At 43.3% G+C, this 17,621-nt stretch overlaps 1 protein-coding gene and 1 non-coding gene across 2 annotated transcripts; both read left to right on the top strand.

The window, feature by feature from the left end:
• Positions 1-23: 23 nt before the first annotated feature.
• TRNAK-CUU (transfer RNA lysine (anticodon CUU)) lies at positions 24-96 on the top strand. Its single transcript has one exon. It is a non-coding gene; the product is annotated as a tRNA-Lys (tRNA).
• Positions 97-3,804: 3,708 nt separating this feature from the next.
• Positions 3,805-14,539, top strand: ACTR10 (actin related protein 10). The gene is made up of 13 exons (XM_057403904.1): positions 3,805-3,932; positions 6,550-6,622; positions 7,158-7,240; positions 7,796-7,904; positions 8,841-8,948; positions 9,306-9,373; positions 9,650-9,729; positions 10,117-10,152; positions 10,647-10,726; positions 10,817-10,890; positions 11,329-11,410; positions 12,573-12,774; positions 13,948-14,539. The coding sequence occupies exons 1-13, from the start codon at positions 3,856-3,858 to the stop codon at positions 14,127-14,129; spliced, it is 1,254 nt and encodes a 417-aa protein (XP_057259887.1). The 5' UTR covers positions 3,805-3,855; the 3' UTR covers positions 14,130-14,539.
• The last annotated feature ends 3,082 nt before the right edge of the window (positions 14,540-17,621 follow it).

Genomic DNA, 17,621 nt, shown 5'->3' on the forward strand with positions numbered 1-17,621 from the left:
GGGGGAGGGTATGTACGCATAGCGCCCGGCTAGCTCAGTCGGTAGAGCATGGGACTCTTAATCCCAGGGTCGTGGGTTCGAGCCCCACGTTGGGCGTGAGGAGATTTTTGTAGCCGGCTCTCGTTTTATGGTTTTGGGCATTAAAATTCCGCCTCAGCCTCGCAACCCCCGCGATGGTGTGGAAAATTGCCCACCACTTCTCAGGGGACGGAGACCCTCCTAGAGCAGCCATCCCTGGTGCAGCTACAGCCTGGGTAACTGTGATAAACACTGTATAGCTGGAAAAAAAACACAAATGCTTTTTATAAATGGATGCAGGAACCAAAGGTGTGTTAATAAACTAGGATGAGCTGTGGACTCCTCAAGGGTGGAGAGGCCTTACTTAGAAAGATCTGGATAGACAAGAGAGCTGGGCAACACCAAACAGTGCGATTCGACAAGAGCAAGCACGGGATTCTTCACCTGGGATGGCGTAATCCTGGTTATATGCACACACTGGAGAATGAGAAGCACCAGAGCAGCCCTACAGAAAGAGATGTCTGGGTTTGGACTGATGGCAAATTGGAGTCAGCTGTGTGCACGGGCACTGCAAAGGGCCAGTTGTGCCCTGGTGTGCATGAAGTACAGCAAGGCTAGCTGGGTAAGGGAGTTGATGGTCCCACTGGACACTGCACTGGTGCAGCCCCACCTCCAGTTTCTTGTGTACAGTTTGGGCGCGTCAGTATAAGAAGGACATAAAACTACTAGCTTGTGTCCAGAGGATGGGGACCAAGGTGGTGAAGGGTCTCAATGGCAAGACATAGGCGAAGTGGCTGAGGTCACAAGTGTTGTTCAGCTTGGAGAAAAGAAGGCTGAGGGGTGCCCTCATGATGGTCCACAAGTCCCTTAATAGGGCCAGTAGAGAGGGAGGTGACCAGCAGTACAGCATGAAGAAATGAAATGAACCTGTGTCAGGGGAAGTAACTGGACATTAGGAAAAGGTTCTTCACTCAAAGGGTGTTTGATCACTGGAGCAGGATCCCCTAGGAAGTGCTCACAGCACCAAGCCTGTCAGAGTTCAGAGCATCTGGATGATGGTCTTAGTCTTATGATTTAGTTTTAAGTAGTCAAGCAAGAAAAGAGTTGGACTTGATAATACTCATAGGTCCTTCCAGTTTGAGCTATTAAATAATTTAATGACAATAATCTCAGGGCCATAAAAGGCTAGGAAGTTATTTTCCTGAGGCACCATCAGAGCCCAACAATCAGGAGGAGCAGGATGCCAGCAATCACCCAGAATTGCCAGTGCTTCAAGGCAGCAAAGAGCAGGGCTCTCCAGGCCACACAACTCTGCTAGCTTAATTAGACTGTGAATAATTATCTCCATTATGTATGTTCAATGGCTATGGCCATTGTCTACTATTTGGACTTAAGTAAAGCATTTGACACTGTCTTCCACAGCACTCCCCTGGAGAAATTGGCTGCTCATGGCCTGGATAGGTAGATTCCTTGCTGGGTTGGAAACTGCATGGATGGATGGATGGCAGAGCCCAAAGAGTGGTGGTAAATGGTATCACATCTCATTGGCGACTGGTCACTAGTGGTGTGCCTCAGGGCTCAGTTAGGGCCAGCGTTGTTCAATATCTTCACTGATGATCTGCATGATCGAGTGCACCCTCAGCAAACTTGCGGATGACACCAAGTTGGCTGGGAGTGTTGATCTGCTGAAGAAAAGAAAGGCTCTGCAGAGGGATCTGGACAGGCTGTGGCCAGTGGTATGAGGCTCAACAAGGCAAAGTGCTAGGTCCTACATTTGGGCCACAACCACCCCATGCAATTGATCTGGAGAAGTCTCCAGGAACTCACCAACACAGTTTTAAGTTGACAAGCAGGTATTCTTTATTGCGGCACCAGGAGACATGGGGGATCACTCTTCCAAGTGTGTCTCATCCAAGCATCAACCAGGCTGTGATTATATTGTCCTTAAACATACATATTCATTAGATTACATACATTACATCATACTTTTAGAGAATGCCTCCAATATGCACATAAAAATGTGATAGTGGGCTTTCGGAAGCCTGGTGGTTATTTCTTCATCACTTTGTGTTAGGATCGTTGTCATATCAGTCATATAAGTAATCACCAGGCAATTCTGGCAAAGCTTATTTTAGTAATTTCCTTTTCTCTATAGTGGCTAACAAAGCCTAACATCCCTGAGGTTATTCATTTACAACCCTATTCTTCAATCAACCCCATTCTTCACAATGCTACTGGCTTGGGGAAAAGTGGCTGGAAAGCTGCTTGGTAGAAAGGGACCTGGGGATGCTGATTGACGGCCACTGAATATAAGCCAGCTTGTGCCCAGGCAGCCAAGAAGGCCAGCGGCATCCTGGCCTGTATCAGCAATAGCATAGCCAGCAGGACCAGGGCAGTGATCACCCCCCTGTACTGGGCACTGGTGAGGCCACAGCTCAAATCCTGTGCTCAGTTCTGCGCCCCTACAAGAAAGACATTGAGATTCTGGAGTGGGTCCAGAGTAGGGCAGTGAATCTGGTGAAGGGTCTGGATAATAAGTCTTATGTGGAATGGCTGAGGGAACTGGGGTTGTTTAATCTGGAGAAGAAAACGGTCAGGGGGAACCTTATTGCTCTCTACAATTACCTGAAAGGAGGTTGTAGTTGAGGTGGGGGTAGGTTTCTTCTTCCAAAGAAGAAGTGGTAGGACAAGAGGTAATGGCCTCAAGCTGCACAAGGAGGTGTAGATGAAGCACTCAGTGACATGGTTTAGTGGAGGTCTTGGCAGTCCTGGAGTAATGGCTGGACTTGAGGATCTTAAAGGTCTTTTCCAACCTAGTTGATTCTTTGATTCTATGATTTATATTATTGTTATCTAGAATGTATCTAGAATAAACACTACATTAGGAATCTCATTCTCAAGTAATCCCAGAAGTTCATTACCCTCTAGCCATTATCTGCTATAAACTCCCTTTTCTCACCTAGGAGATAAAGTTGCAGGGCGACACAGATGACAAGCAATATTATTTAGGACACCTTTCATTGATGAAGATCTTACTATTAAGCTCTTCGGCTTATATTATGAAGCTTTGGCTTATAGAGACAGGCTGAGTAGGGTTTTTTCAGCCTGGAGAAAGCTCCAGGGAGACCTTAGAGCACCCTTCAAGTGCATAAAGGGGCTAAAAGAAGGCTGGAGAGGCTTTTGACAAGGGCATTAACGGATGGGACAAGGGGGAATGACTTTAAACTGACAGAGGGGAGACTGAGATATCGGGACAAAGTTCTCCCTGTGAGGGTGCTGAGGCGCTGGCACAGGGTTCCCAGGGAGGCTGTGGCTGCCCCATCCCTGGCAGTGTTCAAGGCCAGGTTGGATGGGGTTTGGAGCAGCCTGTTCTAGTGGAAGGTGTCCCTGCCCGTGGCAGGGGTTGGAGATGGATGAGCTTTAAGGTCCCTTCCAATCCAAACCCTTCTGCGGTTCTGTGATTCCAGCACGCGATCGCTTCAGCGTGGCTTTACGCTCGACCAGCTCCCGGCACCGAGGCGCTCGGGCAGGAGGAGCCGCAGAAACGGGGTCTCCCCAGGGGAAGAGCCGCCCTCGGCCCCAGCTCCTCTCCCCCCCGGCTGCTCCTCGGGTGGCCCCTGCCCGCCACCGGGGCGGAGGTGAGGGAAGCCGCACCGCGCCCGCTGCCGGCACGCTCTGGGCCCCCCTCGGAGCGCGGCAGAGCGAGCACCGGCGCGGCGACGAGCGTGCGGACAGGCGCCACGGGCAGCCCGTCGCGCCGGGGAGGAGGAAGGGCCCGCTGCGCCGCGCCGGAGAAAGGCCCTGCCGCGTCGCTGTTGGAGGAGTAGGGAGGTCGCGATGCCGCTGTACGAGGGCCTGGGCAGCGGCGGGGAAAAGACCGCCGTGGTGATAGACCTGGGCGAGGCCTTCACCAAGTAAGTAGTGCCGCAGCCGCTCCGCCAGCCCCTTTTCTGTCGCGACAGGCTTCGCCAGTGTCGCGGCTGCGGGGCGGGCGTGCCTTAGGGATGAATAATCGTGTGTGGCGGTTTTTCTTCTCTCCCTCTTGCTGTGGTGGTACAAAGCCGACAAAACCAGATTCATTTTCTAGTCTCGTGTTTCAGATAAAACAGAACGAGTGTAACTGAAGGTCGAAGCAGAAGTGCTCATTTATCTCGTGAGCCAGAAATGTACCCGTGCGTCTGCCCGCAGCACGTCAGAATATCCCGTTGCGTTAGAAACCCCCAGCTTCCTCCACACTCCTGTCCTAGTCCGTGCACCTCTCGTGAAAAAGGGGCCGTTTAAGCAATTCCTAAGCAATCTGACCCCACGTCCAGGGTTGAAATACTCTGGAAATGCTGCCTGGGTTTCAGTGGCCTGTTTGGAGAAGTGGCCTGCACACAACAAAAAAAATATTGTCTTGCAACAGAAGTGATTCTCCCCCTCTGTTCTGCTCTTGTGAGACCCCACAGGTAATACTGTGTCATGCTCTGGGGCCACCAACGCAAGGAGGACGTGGAGCTGTTGCAGGGAGTCCAGAGGAGGGTACAGAGGTGCTCAGAGGGCTGGAGCACCTCTGCTCTGGAGACGGTGTGAGTGTTTGGTTGTTCAGCTTGGAGAAAAGAAGGCTTTGGGGAGGCCTTAGAACACACTTCCAGTGTCCAAAGGTGCTAAAGGAAAGTCGGAGAGGGGCTTTTAACAAAGGTAGGACAAGGAGGAATGACTTTAAACTGACAGAGGGGAGATTGGGGTACCAGAAAGTTATTCCCTGTGCGGGTGGTGAGGCACTGGCACAGGTTGCCCAGAGAAGCTGTGGCTGCCCCATCTCTGCCAGTGTTCAAGGCCAGGTTGGATGGGGCTTAGAACAACCTGGTCTAGTGGAAGGTGTCCCCGCCTGTGGCGGGGAGTAGGAACTGCATGAGCATTAATGGCCTTTCTGACACAAACCATCCTATGATTCTATGTAAGCCACTTTTACTAGGCTAGGCTCATGCCTCTGCCTGTGTCTGTGTGGGTGCGTTTACCTGCTTGAAGCCCTGAGGATTCCTCTGCTTGTTGAAAGAGGCAGGAGTTGCAGGAACAGGGTTTCTTTTCCCACCTTGGTTCTGTATTGTTTTCTTTGCCTTTTTTCCCAAGTGGTGGTGTAACCGCAGTCCAGCAGGCAGGCTTTCTATGTGAAAATTATTGTGATGTGGTTATGGAGAGGATTTACCAAAGCTCTCATGGATGGAAACAAACAATTTGATGATTGGCTTTTTTGTGGATTTATGTTGTGTTGCCTGTCATGGGCTTTCTTCCAGTTTTGGGGGACTTCTGAGGTTTTATCCCGTGGGCATTATTTGTCTAATAAATGGTTTTATGGAAAAGCATTTCCCCTGAATAGTGTGGGTTTAGGTTCTGTTTCCAGCCTTCATTCTTGTAGGAGAGATAGCAACTTAATTATATGAGAGACATCTGTCCTTTTCCAGATAAGGCTGAAATCAACCAAAAGTTCAAAAGTTGTTAGGATGACAGGTGAGGACAACTGTGTATACACATATACAGGCTTTATCTGGAATTCCAAAGAAAAAAAGTTAAATTCTAAATTATATCTGGTTTAAGTTTTTTTTTACATTGACAGCAACCAAATACCAAAATAAATAATTGACCTTTAGTATTTAAAGTGCTCCAACTCCAGAGGCCTGATAGTTTTCTATTAGTAGTCGTCTTCTGAGGTTTGTACTTAATGGGTGTGGCAGCGACGAAACAAATGTCAAGTGCTGCATTTCTTCAAATCAGACATTGAATTTCTGTTCTCTTTAATTTGCTTTCTTCAGTCCATGGTTCTGTGTCTTTTAAGGTGCAGTCACTTTATGAAAACCAGATGGGTTTCTGAAAAATTTGTTTTAGGATTGCTGCTATTTTGATGATGTTGCATCAATGCTGGATGCAGAGCCCTCATGTTTTGTCAGGAAGTCTGGAGTAGTAACCAGTCATCCTGAGGCAGTAATGCCTTAAATCGCCCAGGACGCTTATGAAGGGAATGCATTTCAAAGCTGGAAATAGGGAAAAAGTGTCAGTTGCTGGTCAGCAGTGAAATAGGCCACAGGACCTGCATGATCATGATCATCATGTCTTTGTTTTTTGTTTCTTCTAAATAGGCATCTTAGAAAAATAGGGATTTAAAGAGGACAGGCTAACTTCATCTTGCCTGTGAAAACTGTGCCTGTGTGGAGGATACAGGAAGGTATTTCTTTGGAAATTTAACAGGCAATAAAGAAGGTTGCATGTGGATTATTACAAACTGTATTCAGTAAAAAGCAGGAGGCAGATCAGAATTGATTACTACAGTCCTTACAGAAGTGAAGAAAAATTGTTTTGTTTAGTGCAACTGAGGGGCAGTCAGCAAGAAGGTACAAAATCTTTCTTATGCAAAATGGCTAGGTAGAAAAGCTGTGGCAAAACACCTCTTTGCAGTCACAGAAGTATGCCTAATTGATTACTCTGTGATGGTTCTTAGGCCCACAGTGTTAAATGGTGACTTCAGATGGTGAGGTTTTCTACATTTTCTTTCAGGTGTGGTTTTGCAGGAGAAACAGGGCCAAGATGCATTATTCCTAGTGAAATAAAGAAACCTGATGTCACAAAGGTAAGCTGTTTTGTCTGAACTGTTTTACCTTCATCATGTTTGGTATGTTCCGGTATAGAACGAATTTGCAGATATGTTTTCTGTCCTTCAGAAGCTATTTTTCATTATCTTATAAGTGCTGCTATTCTAACTAGATACCACCTAAGTGTGGTACCAATGCGGATGTTATTTAGTACTCATCAGCCTGAATGTTTGAGGCATTTATTGACAAATTTCTTTGCCTAGCTATGTTTTGTTTGCTTTTTTTTTTAAATTTCATTAGAGGATGCAGCTTTGGAAAACTAATGATGTGGTAAGTTACCAGGACAGAAAATTAGCATGAATAAACTTTGGACTTTAGTAATAGGATGAGTTTATAATATGCATTGTTATGGTCATAGTGCAAATCAGGCAAGATTGATACTTGTTTATGTGTGTCAGATTATATATGTTCAGATGTAATTTATTATCTCATATAAATATTTATATCTCATGTATATGTTTATATAATCACTGCCTCATGTTTAAGATGACTGTGGATATTTTTACTTTACAGCCTATCAGAGTTGTTCAGTATAATATTAATACAGAAGAGCTCTATTCATATCTGAAGGAATTTATCCATATGCTATATTTCAGGTAAGTGATGTTTGGATGTTAGTTACTCAAGCCTCCTGCAAATCTTTTCTGAGTACACTGAGAGGTGTTAGAGATGTGATATTTATTGAAGACTGCTGTCTCGTTGAGTAAGATACCAGGTTAGATACAAGGAAGAAGTTCTTTACTGTGAGAGTGATGAGGCACTGGAACAGGTTGCCTAAAGAAGTGGTAAATGCTCCATCCCTGGCAGTGTTCAAGGCCAGGTTGGACAGAGCCTTGGGCGACATGGTCTAGGGTAAGGTGTCCATGCCCGTGTTGTGTTGTTACATTGATTTAGAAATGTGGAACGAATATTCAGAACTACAGCCTGCTGGCAGATAACTATTAACTTTTCTGTAACTCAGTTCATTAACTTTCTTTTAGGAAGGAGTTGTTTTTAAATTTGGGAAAAAGACTTTGGGATCTGCTGTTGAAAATGCTGTCTACATGCCAATGTCTGCGGTTTTTGAGGATAATGCAATATGGAAATAAGGTAGGTCTCATAATACGTGCTTAAACTTAACAGTTTTGTTTTACTTGCCGTGTTTTTTTTAGACATCTGCTGGTGAATCCCAGAGACCGTCGTGTTGTGATCATAGAATCTGTCTTGTGCCCTTCACACTTCAGAGACACGCTCACAAGAGTCCTGTTCAAGCATTTTGAGGTACGTGTTTTACCTAACTACTCCATGTGTTCAGCATAGCACTTGCCAGTAGAAGTTCTACTTGCAGTCAGTACCAGATGTGGACAAGGAGATGAAAATATTGCAAAAAGAATGAGAGAGGCATAAAGAAGATGCAACAAAAAAAAAAAGCTGATGGTTGTCTGGGGGAGTAGGGCTTGGAAATAGGACAAAAGGCATTTTTGTCTCATTCTGGCTTTTTATGAGGACACAAAACAGGAGCTATTAACAAGAATCCAAAAGGTTTCTCTTTGTACAAAAATACAGCTGACATCTCAGTGTTCCAGACAGATCCAATAATCCCGATTGAGCACTGCCTGAAGCCAGAATCTCTATTTAAACACTCATTAGTGCTCTGTCAGCAAATCTCATGCCTTCTACCAGAGTCAGTATTTTCATGTATTACATCATCTGACCTCTAGCTCTGCTCATTTAGATAAGAGTTTACCTGAAATTTATTATCTTCTCTGCTTAATCAGTCTTTTTGGAAGAAAAATCTGAACCTAATTCTTGCTTAGTTCTAATGGGAAATGTTTGGGAAGGTGATTCTATACTGCTCTTCAATTCAGACAGAACAAACGTTAAGATTCTTCTATAAAAAATGATGAAACTGGTTTGTCTGGAGTACTTCTTCACTGTGCTTCCACAACACAGTTTACCAGCTAGTCTTGAACTTCTGCATAATCCTTTTCTACTATCAATAAAATTGGGTGATGAAATTGCTGGAAGATTGGGTGGTTTCATTTTGGTGTTTGGTTTTGCTCTCTTAAATGCTGAATTAGAAATGGGCCTCAAGGTGCAGTTGTTTGTGGTTTGCTTTTAATATGACATTTAGGGAAAGCATCCGTGCTTTGAGTGTTGGGTTTTTTTTTTCTACCCCCACCTTTCCATTAATTGTCTTTTTTGGTTTCCATGTAGGTACCTTCAGTTTTGTTTGCTCCAAGTCATCTAATGTCTCTCCTGACGCTTGGGATCAATTCTGCCATGGTTCTAGATTGTGGATACACAGAAAGTTTGGTGCTGCCGGTATCCTTTAATAATACAGAAACAAAATTTTCAGCAACAAGGCTGTCATGACAAGATGATAGTTTTATAGACTTAAAGTGTCCAAAAACGTAATAGGAACGGATCAACCAATGTGGCTTTTGACTATAGGATGCCATGACCTGGGGAATCTCTTCACATCTGACAGGTGAAATCTGTGTTCCCTTGAAACTTGGGAAGGGAGTTAGTCACTTCAGCCATTAGATACTAGAAATCAGCTTTGGAGAAAAGCACTTGTAGAATTTCCAATAGCTATTGCAAGTGATTGTTGAGGGGAAAAAACATTTACTTCCAGCACACCAAAAACTCAAAACCAGAGAATTTCCTATCTTCCTGTAGATATATGAGGGAATTCCAATTCTGAGCTGCTGGGGTTCTCTTCCTCTGGGAGGAAAGGCTATACACAAGTAAGTTCACACTTACACGTTCCAGGTTACTAATGATTTATTTGTGAAAGTTCATCTTTGACTAATGAGCAAAGATTCCCATTAAACATGACTTAAATCATAACTTGCTGTGACAGCATCTGATTTTTAAATTGACCAGTGTTTGGCTTTTGTTAGTGTAGTAAAAGCTGTGTATTTTGAAGAATGTAATTGAAGGAAAAAATACTGTCCCTTAAGCATGATATAGAGAATCAGCTTGAGTTAGTAGATGTCTTTAACTTATGTGCAATGTTTTAGGGAGCTGGAGTATCAGTTGTTGGAGCAGTGCACAGTTGATACAGGATTAGCCAAAGGACAAAGCCTTCCATCTGTGATGGGTAAGGTCTGTTTGATGTAGCCTGTGTGCTGTGAACTTGCAAATAAAATGCATTTAGTATTCACTGCATCCTATGTGATCTACTTCCATGGTTTTCTTTCTCCATGTTTAATGATAAGCCACTCATAGCAGCAGGTTTGAATGAAGACTGCTAAAAGTTCAGTAGTATTCTAATTCTTCGGTCTGTTTTGAGAGAAGACAAACTTTTTATTTCTGTTCTTAATGTTCCTTAGAAGTCTTTCATAGCTGCTGTCAAAGTGAAACAGCATACTATACAGCATAAAATACTAAATTCTTACATTTGGTATTTTAGTTTAGACTTAGTTTAATTCTTTCATTCTCTTTCTACTTAAAAAGCTTTGGTTCTAAGTTACTTTTTTTATTTCAGGCTCAGTTCCAGAAGACATAGTAGAGGATATAAAAGGTAAAATTTTCTGTGTCATAAAACTCTAGTTTATTAAGTTGTGCAGTAGAGTATGATAATGGCAAGTGTGCAGTACTCTACATGTAGGAATTATTTCATCTTCTCTGCCATATTCCTTACTTACTTGCAGTGTTCTTCCTCTCTGAAAGCAAAACTAAAACCATTTTGAATTCCTCTTTCGGGTTTAGCCTATGCATTGTTAAGATGTAGCTCATAGACACATTTGATAGAGTAGCACAGAAAGAGTCTTACACTACTGTATATATCCTGTGATCGGCAGGTCAGATTAATTTAGGTAACATTTAAACTCATAGTCTACATAGCACCTGAATTCCGCCAAAGTGTAGAGACCATTTTTCTTTGCATTTATTTGATAATGTCCTGGATCAGCAAGGGCCTAAAGTGTGTATTCTTCTCTAAATTAAGCAGAATTATTGCCTATTGATGATGAAAGGACCCAACAAAGTCGCTCTTCTGCCCTTTCTTTTATTTAGTTCGCACTTGTTTTGTGAGTGATCTCCAACGTGGACTGAAAATCCAAGCAGCTAAATTCAACATTGATGGCACTGCTGAGGTGGGTGGAGGATGAAGCTTATCCTAGTCCTTTGAAGTGGATGTAGCCTTTTTGGCTTCTAAAATAATGTTCCTACATTTTTGTTTATAGCGTCCTTCACCACCTCCGGATGTGGACTATCCTTTAGATGGAGAAAAGATCCTGCATGTAGTTGGCCCTATCAGGTGAGAAATACCATAGCAGAGTGTTTATGAGAATAAACACTCCTAAAAGCACATGAATCTTCATAAAATTAATTTTAATGAAACACTTGCATATGCTTTTAATGTCTCTTAAATTAAGGCTTTATGCTGGTCACAGTGCAAACCTATATTAAGGGATGTCAGCTTCTTCAGAGAGCTCACACTTAAAGATGAGAACAAACAGACTGAGGGGATGGTGGAAGCAGAAATGGAGTGTTAATGATTAGATGGGTTCAGTGAAATGAGTGAGACGTTGTCTCCTCCCTGCTGGCACTGCTTCCTGCGTCATTTGTGTGACAGAAGTAGTGATGATGCATTGTCAGCAGGAAGTCTGTAGTTATGATTCTAGGATTTCTAGTTTGTGTTAGCTCACAGTGTAGTATTGCTTCTCATTAACACTTATTTCCTGTCTTTCCATAGAGATTCTGTTGTTGAAATATTGTTTGAACAGGACAATGAAGAGACATCTGTGGCCACTTTGATCTTGGATTCGCTTGTTCAGGTATCTTTTTATTGTAAACAATTTCTTGAATGCCTCCAGCGTAGATTCTTTCTAGAGTAACACCCTTCTGACTGCAGGTTGTGATTGGTTGAAAAAGATGAGCACAGCATGACTCCTAGGGTTCTGCCACATGATGAATTTCTGTGGGGTAGTAAGTCAGCATATGTCACACACTCTTGATCACTTCCTTACTGTTCAGTATACTGCATTGTGTCTAGGACTTCTCTAAGAAATATAGTACTTACCCCTCAGCAAAAGTAATACACTAGCTTGCGTTTATTTGGGGATGGAGCTCTCTGTGTGTAGTGATGAAAGATTAGCTAATACTTGGTGTTGTAGGAATTATTCTGCTTAAACTGAAACAGGTATTCTATTTCTTCTTTTTTCAAGGTGTTTTGCTCAGTTAGACTTTGAGTCCTGCAGGCTGCTGATTTGTCCAAGATGAAATAAAAATAATTTGGATATCTCTATTACAGGCAGTACATTAGATCTATGGAGGAGAATTTTCCTGGCATATACAAACACTTCATTTCTTATCATGTTTAGTAAAAAAATGCATTAGAAAGCCATTGTAAATGGAAATTTTCATTATGTGGTAGTGTTTGCATGTTTAATCAAAGCTGACTTCCTGTAGTTATTGATTCCATTTAAATTAGTTTGCTGTGACATAATCTATTGGAGAGCCCTAAGCTTGGATAACATGACAAACATTTCAATTAGAATTCCTTATGAAAACAAATTGTTTAACGAGAACTGTGCCTGGACCCCTCATCTCTGTACTTCGGGCATTTACGTTGCATCACTCTTTGTCCTGAGGAAGGACAAATGTTTAATTTCCAAATGTTAAATAGCATTGAGTTATTTCTTCTGGACAAGAGCCTGGCATATTTTCTCCCAGAACTTGTGGGAATTACTGTCACCAGTATCTCTGTCCTCTGTCATCTTGGCCTGTCTCAGCTGAAGAGCTTTAGAGGAACTCACAGCATGCCCATAAAAGCCTCAGCTGGGAAGTTCCTTAAGCCTGGTTTTCTTGGGAAGTGTGGATTAAAAATAATGTGGGTTATGTTTCAGCTAAGTATGAAAAAACAGCAATTGACGTGTGCAGAAACACTTGAGTGAATTTCTAACAGACCTTTTTTGGTTTTATTCCTGTTTGCATTAGTGTCCAATAGACACCAGGAAGCAGCTGGCAGAGAACTTGGTAGTTATTGGTGGCACTGCTATGTTGCCAGGATTCCTTCACAGGCTCATGGCTGAAATCAGATACCTGGTAGAGAAACCAAAATACAAAGAAGCACTTGCCACTAAAACCTTCAGAATTCACACTCCACCTGCCAAACCCAACTGTGTGGCCTGGCTGGGAGGTAAGGATAAAAACAACTATTAAGGAAAGGTACAAAGTGAAGACCAAACCTTCTAAGTGGGATTTGTAATGAATAAATAGCAGTAAAAGGTAGGTGATCTACTGAAATAGAGTTGCAGTGGAGCTCTGTGGAATCGTTATGCCCTTCTGGAAGAAAGGCTTCATCTGGAGGGCAGAAAGAGACACTGAGTTATGGGAGCCTTAACCAGGTGACAGCAGTGATGAACAATTTGAAAGGGAGGTGTGGAAGAGGTGGTGTTGATTCAAGTGCAGTGATTCAAGTGCAGTACAGGGCTACCGTCATAGGGTGGCACCAGTAAATTGGGCAGAGCAGAGACCTGCAGTGTGTGGAAGGTCTGCTTATTGAAAGAGCAAGTTTAATTACTGACCGACAAGCTGTGAGCTATAGAGGCCAGAGGTTGCTAACTCCCCATGCTGTCCACAAGTAATAAATACAACTTGTGGTGGATTTTTTGGATGGTGTACTTCCAAGTTAGGGAAGAAGAAAGGCTTTCTGTTGCTAGCCACTTTTCAGGAAGGTTCTCAAGTTGGTAAGAATTCATGCTTTTCTAAGCTTTCAGTTAATAAGCTGAGCCCATCTGGTCTGTATGAAGAACTAACTTTAAAGGTAGATTTTATATCCGTATAGTTTGAAATGTAAATGTTTATAAACATTTACTTAGTTTTAAAAGCTTTTGAGTCCTACTTTTAGGATTAGCAAATAAGAGTGATTTGTATGCGCCAAGCTCTCTGATGTTTTCTTCTATGGCAGTGCTAGTCAGCTGTTGCAGCCTCAATCGTCTCACAGCTTGTGTAACTTTTTACAGGTATTGTGTGGCACCCTTTCTAGGGGAGAAGAACTTCCCTTAAACACAAGGTAGTTTGTCTGAAGTGCTTAAAACAAAAACTTCTAGGAAACTTTCTTGTAAGAAGCTGCTTTTGCTGTCAGCATGGACTAGATGGTTCTTGGTTTCAGGTCTTTTCAGAGGACATAAATGGAAGCAATTTGAGACCAGCTGGGCTACTGAAAAGGAATGGGGCTATATCCTTTAATCCCTTTAATTATGGGGACAGAGCTGAAAAAAAGCAGTTGAGATTCTTTATGGGAAGTAGAAAAAGAAATTAAGTAAATCAAATTAATGAAACATTTCCCCCTTGCCCCCCAATATTGTAGGAGCCATTTTTGGAGCACTTCAGGACATACTTGGGAGTCGGTCTGTGTCCAAAGAATATTACAACCAGACAGGCCGCATACCTGACTGGTGTTGTCTTAATAATCCTCCACTGGAAATGACGTTTGATGTTGGAAAAGCACCCCCACCATTGATGAAGAGGGCTTTTTCTACTGAGAAATAAGAACCTACATGCTACACGAGGATTCTCCTCCTCTATTTCAAGTACATGTTTTTGGGTTTTTTGTATTACGTAATTTGTGTGTAACACTGTTAAATAGGAACAATGTGGATGTTTTCAGGCAGTATACTGGTAGGTACTAACGCTACTTAAAACCATGTCCATTTTAAAAACTGAACTCTGGCAACTACTATGCTGTTTAGTCCTGTTCTGGAGAAATTCTCTAATGTCATGAGTTACAGCCTACTGAGTTGTTTGTTATTTATCTGTATAATAAATTACATTGCTGAGAGTATTTGTTTTAAGATAGTTTTATTGTAAATATGCTTAGCAGAAAGAAGGACAGCCTACTGTGGGAAACATCTATGGAACTTTTTTTAGCAAATTCTGTATTAAAATATTCCACCCTTGAATCGTGTGTTGAGGAAATGGTTTGGGTCTTTTTAGTGAAGGTGGTGGATGAGTATTTCCCCTCTGCACAGTCCTGTTTTGAGAATTTTAGCAGAGAACTCTTCTGCCTGCAATTCTGATGCAGTACTGAGCTGAAAATTCACAGTATCTTTCCTCCAAGAAAGATATCAGCCGTGTAAGCATTATAAACAGAGGTGCAGGCAAATTCTGATTCTCTTACTGAAATGTCAGTTTTGGAAATAATTTCTTTGCCCTCCTTCCCCCCATCGGAATTATTAACTCCATTGTCCTGCAGCAATATGTAGTAAATGAAAATGCAATGAAGTAAGTCAAATACCTGAGAAAAAAACAAAAATGTACATGTAGATATTAACACTATATTTAGGAATTCTTGGCTAGTTAATAGGCTTTTAGCAATGCTGTAACTTTACAATATTGAACTAGGAGCACTTCTGTAGGAAAGCAAACACATAACACACGCTGCTGCTAGTGCTGCTGGTTTGGTTTGTCATGATTCTTTTATCCTTCTGTAATACTGCTGTGAATTAACTCTGCATGCAGAGCTGTGGCTCCTGGTGAGCACTCCAGGCAGTGTCAGTGCATGTCAGCAGTGTCATGTCTCCAGAGACGGATTTCCCATAGCCCAAAATACTTCTAAACTTGCTGCCAACATGCTGCACATGACTTGTTGACTAAATGGTGACTCTTGTGGTATCTGCTGGTTACTGAGGTTTAAATCCTGATCTGAGGAATAATTGTTTATTTCAGATTTGGGGAAATATATATGTATAAAATTATTGGGAGGGGTGTTGTCTTTTATTGGCACAAACATGCTTTTTGTGACTGCTTTTGCTGTGCTGCCTGCTAACTACCCGCTGTGGTTCCTGAAGGATGTTTCTTGGAAGTTAAACATGTATTTAAAGAAGAATTCTTACGGTGAACCTTAACAGGGGGCATATTTCTGCACAATTTTGTCTCTGTGTTTGAGATATGCTTTACCTTAACATGTGGTGTTAGTTAGCACATGGTAGGAGATACTCCCTTTTGAGATAAATGATTTTCAGATTTAAACAAGCAAAACCCAACAAAACAAAACACTGCTTAAAGTCTTAGAGTCTGTCTCAGGTGAGACAGCTAGTTGCTAGCAGTGGTCTAATAGTATTGACCTGATTGATTTCTCTCCTAGGTGCTGGCTGGTGCATTTTTAAATTGCCTTCTTCTTGCTTCAGATGAGCTGCAGGGCTGCTAGCAGGGAGCAATAAGAATAGAAAGGCATAGCAGTGAGTTGTTGTTCACATTTATTTTATAATCCTGAATTGACGTTAGTCTTTTAAGAGATCATGGAAAGGAAAAACCCTGTGCAGTGCATCTCTGTCCATGGGCATGTTTTGAGGCAGCCCATTCCCTCTGGGAGCTTTCTCCTGTGCTAAGATGCCAATAAATCTCTCATGTAACACCCAAACAAACACTGCTTCTGTGAGGGTGTGGGCTATGGAAAGGGCTCTGGGGGCTGTGCTGGATGGTCAGCTCCACAGAATCATAGATTCATAGAATAGTTACAGTTGGAAAGGACCTTAAGATAATCTAGTTCAAACCCCTCTGCCATGGGCAGGAATGCCTCACCCTAGACCATGTGGCCTAAGGCTCTGTCCAGTCTGGCCTTGAACATTGCCAGGGATGGAGCATTTACCACTACTTTGGGCAACCTGTTCCAGTGCCTCACCACCCTCACAGTAAAGCACTTCTCCCTTATATCTAACCTGAACTTCCCCTGTTTTAGTTTGAACACATTACCCCTTGTCCTGTCGCTACTGTCCTTGATGAGCAGTCTCTCTCCAGCATCCCTGTATGCCTGGACCAGCAGTGAGTGCGTGCACAGGGGGGAGGCCGGGCTGGACAAGGGCCGGGGCAGAAACGCCCCTGGAATGGGTGCTCGCCCTGCATCGAAACCCTGGCTGCAAGCACCTTGGGCAGGGCATGCTGCTGCTGGCACAGGGCCTGGGCACAAGCCTTGCTGCCTCCCAGCTACCTTGTTGCCGCTCCTGCCTGTCCCCATCTCCTTGCAGCTCTGTCAGGATCTGATTGGAGAAAACCCCAGCGCTGGATCCTGTTTCAATTCCTGATCCCAAGAGTGAAATTAAGATACAAATAAGGTCAAGTACCGTAATCAGTTGGTAAGTTTATTAAAAAAAGACAGTTATCATAAAAAAGGGAAGTTATTGTAATAAAGGGAATAGCGATAGGACAGATTGGAAAAAAGGTAGAATATGAAGCAAGGATTCGGCGGGGAGAGAGAGAGAGAGAGATAGTCACCACCATGAATCCAGCAGTGTCCTGGGGATCTGTAACTGTAGTCATCGGTGGTGGGAGTTCTTCAGGGTTTGTTGTTGGTATCGGAACAGTGTCCCCCAAGAGTCCGTAGTAGTCGTCGGAGGTAAGTGTCCTCAAGGAGGTGTACTTCTGGAGTTGTCTCCTAGAAGATACCCTTGGAGGTGTTCCGATGGAGTTGCCCTCATGGCAATGTCTCACGGAGAGTGTCCCTCGGGGGGGGACATCTGTGGAGAGTGTCCTCATGGAGGTGTCCTCCTGGAGTTGTCTTCATGGCAATGGCTCCTTTTCGTAATTACCTTTTCCCCCTTTTATAATGAGTTGGGGGGGTACCTATGTTCTTAATATCACATATTACACATTCCTGGTGGACCAGTTTCCCTGGTGTTGCAGCCAGCTCTTCAACTGCATACATCTGCAGCAATTCCTCACACCAGTCCTTGAGGTAATCAATGGAAGATTCTTAGCTCTTTCCCACACATCCCTCACGCAATGGATGGTAAAGTTCAGCTCCTCACACCCTTTTTGCGGTCAATAGATATTGGAGTCTTAAGTCCTCCCGCCCATCTCTGAGACAAAAGATAGGTGGAATTCCATCTCAGCTTCTCATACCAATCTTTGAGACAATGGACAGTGGAGTCTGATTTCAGATCAATCTGTCACAGGCTCCTGGCACCGCTCCCCCGACCACCAGCTCCCTCCCTCAATCCCAGCCCACTGAATTCCTTCCCTCTCCTGCAGGCCATGGCTGTCACA

Source organism: Pezoporus wallicus, unplaced genomic scaffold (genome assembly GCF_028554395.1).
Source record: "Pezoporus wallicus isolate ANWC-B61680 ecotype Strahan unplaced genomic scaffold, APGP_CSIRO_Pwel_v1 contig_8673, whole genome shotgun sequence".
Classification (NCBI taxonomy): domain Eukaryota; kingdom Metazoa; phylum Chordata; class Aves; order Psittaciformes; family Psittacidae; genus Pezoporus; species Pezoporus wallicus.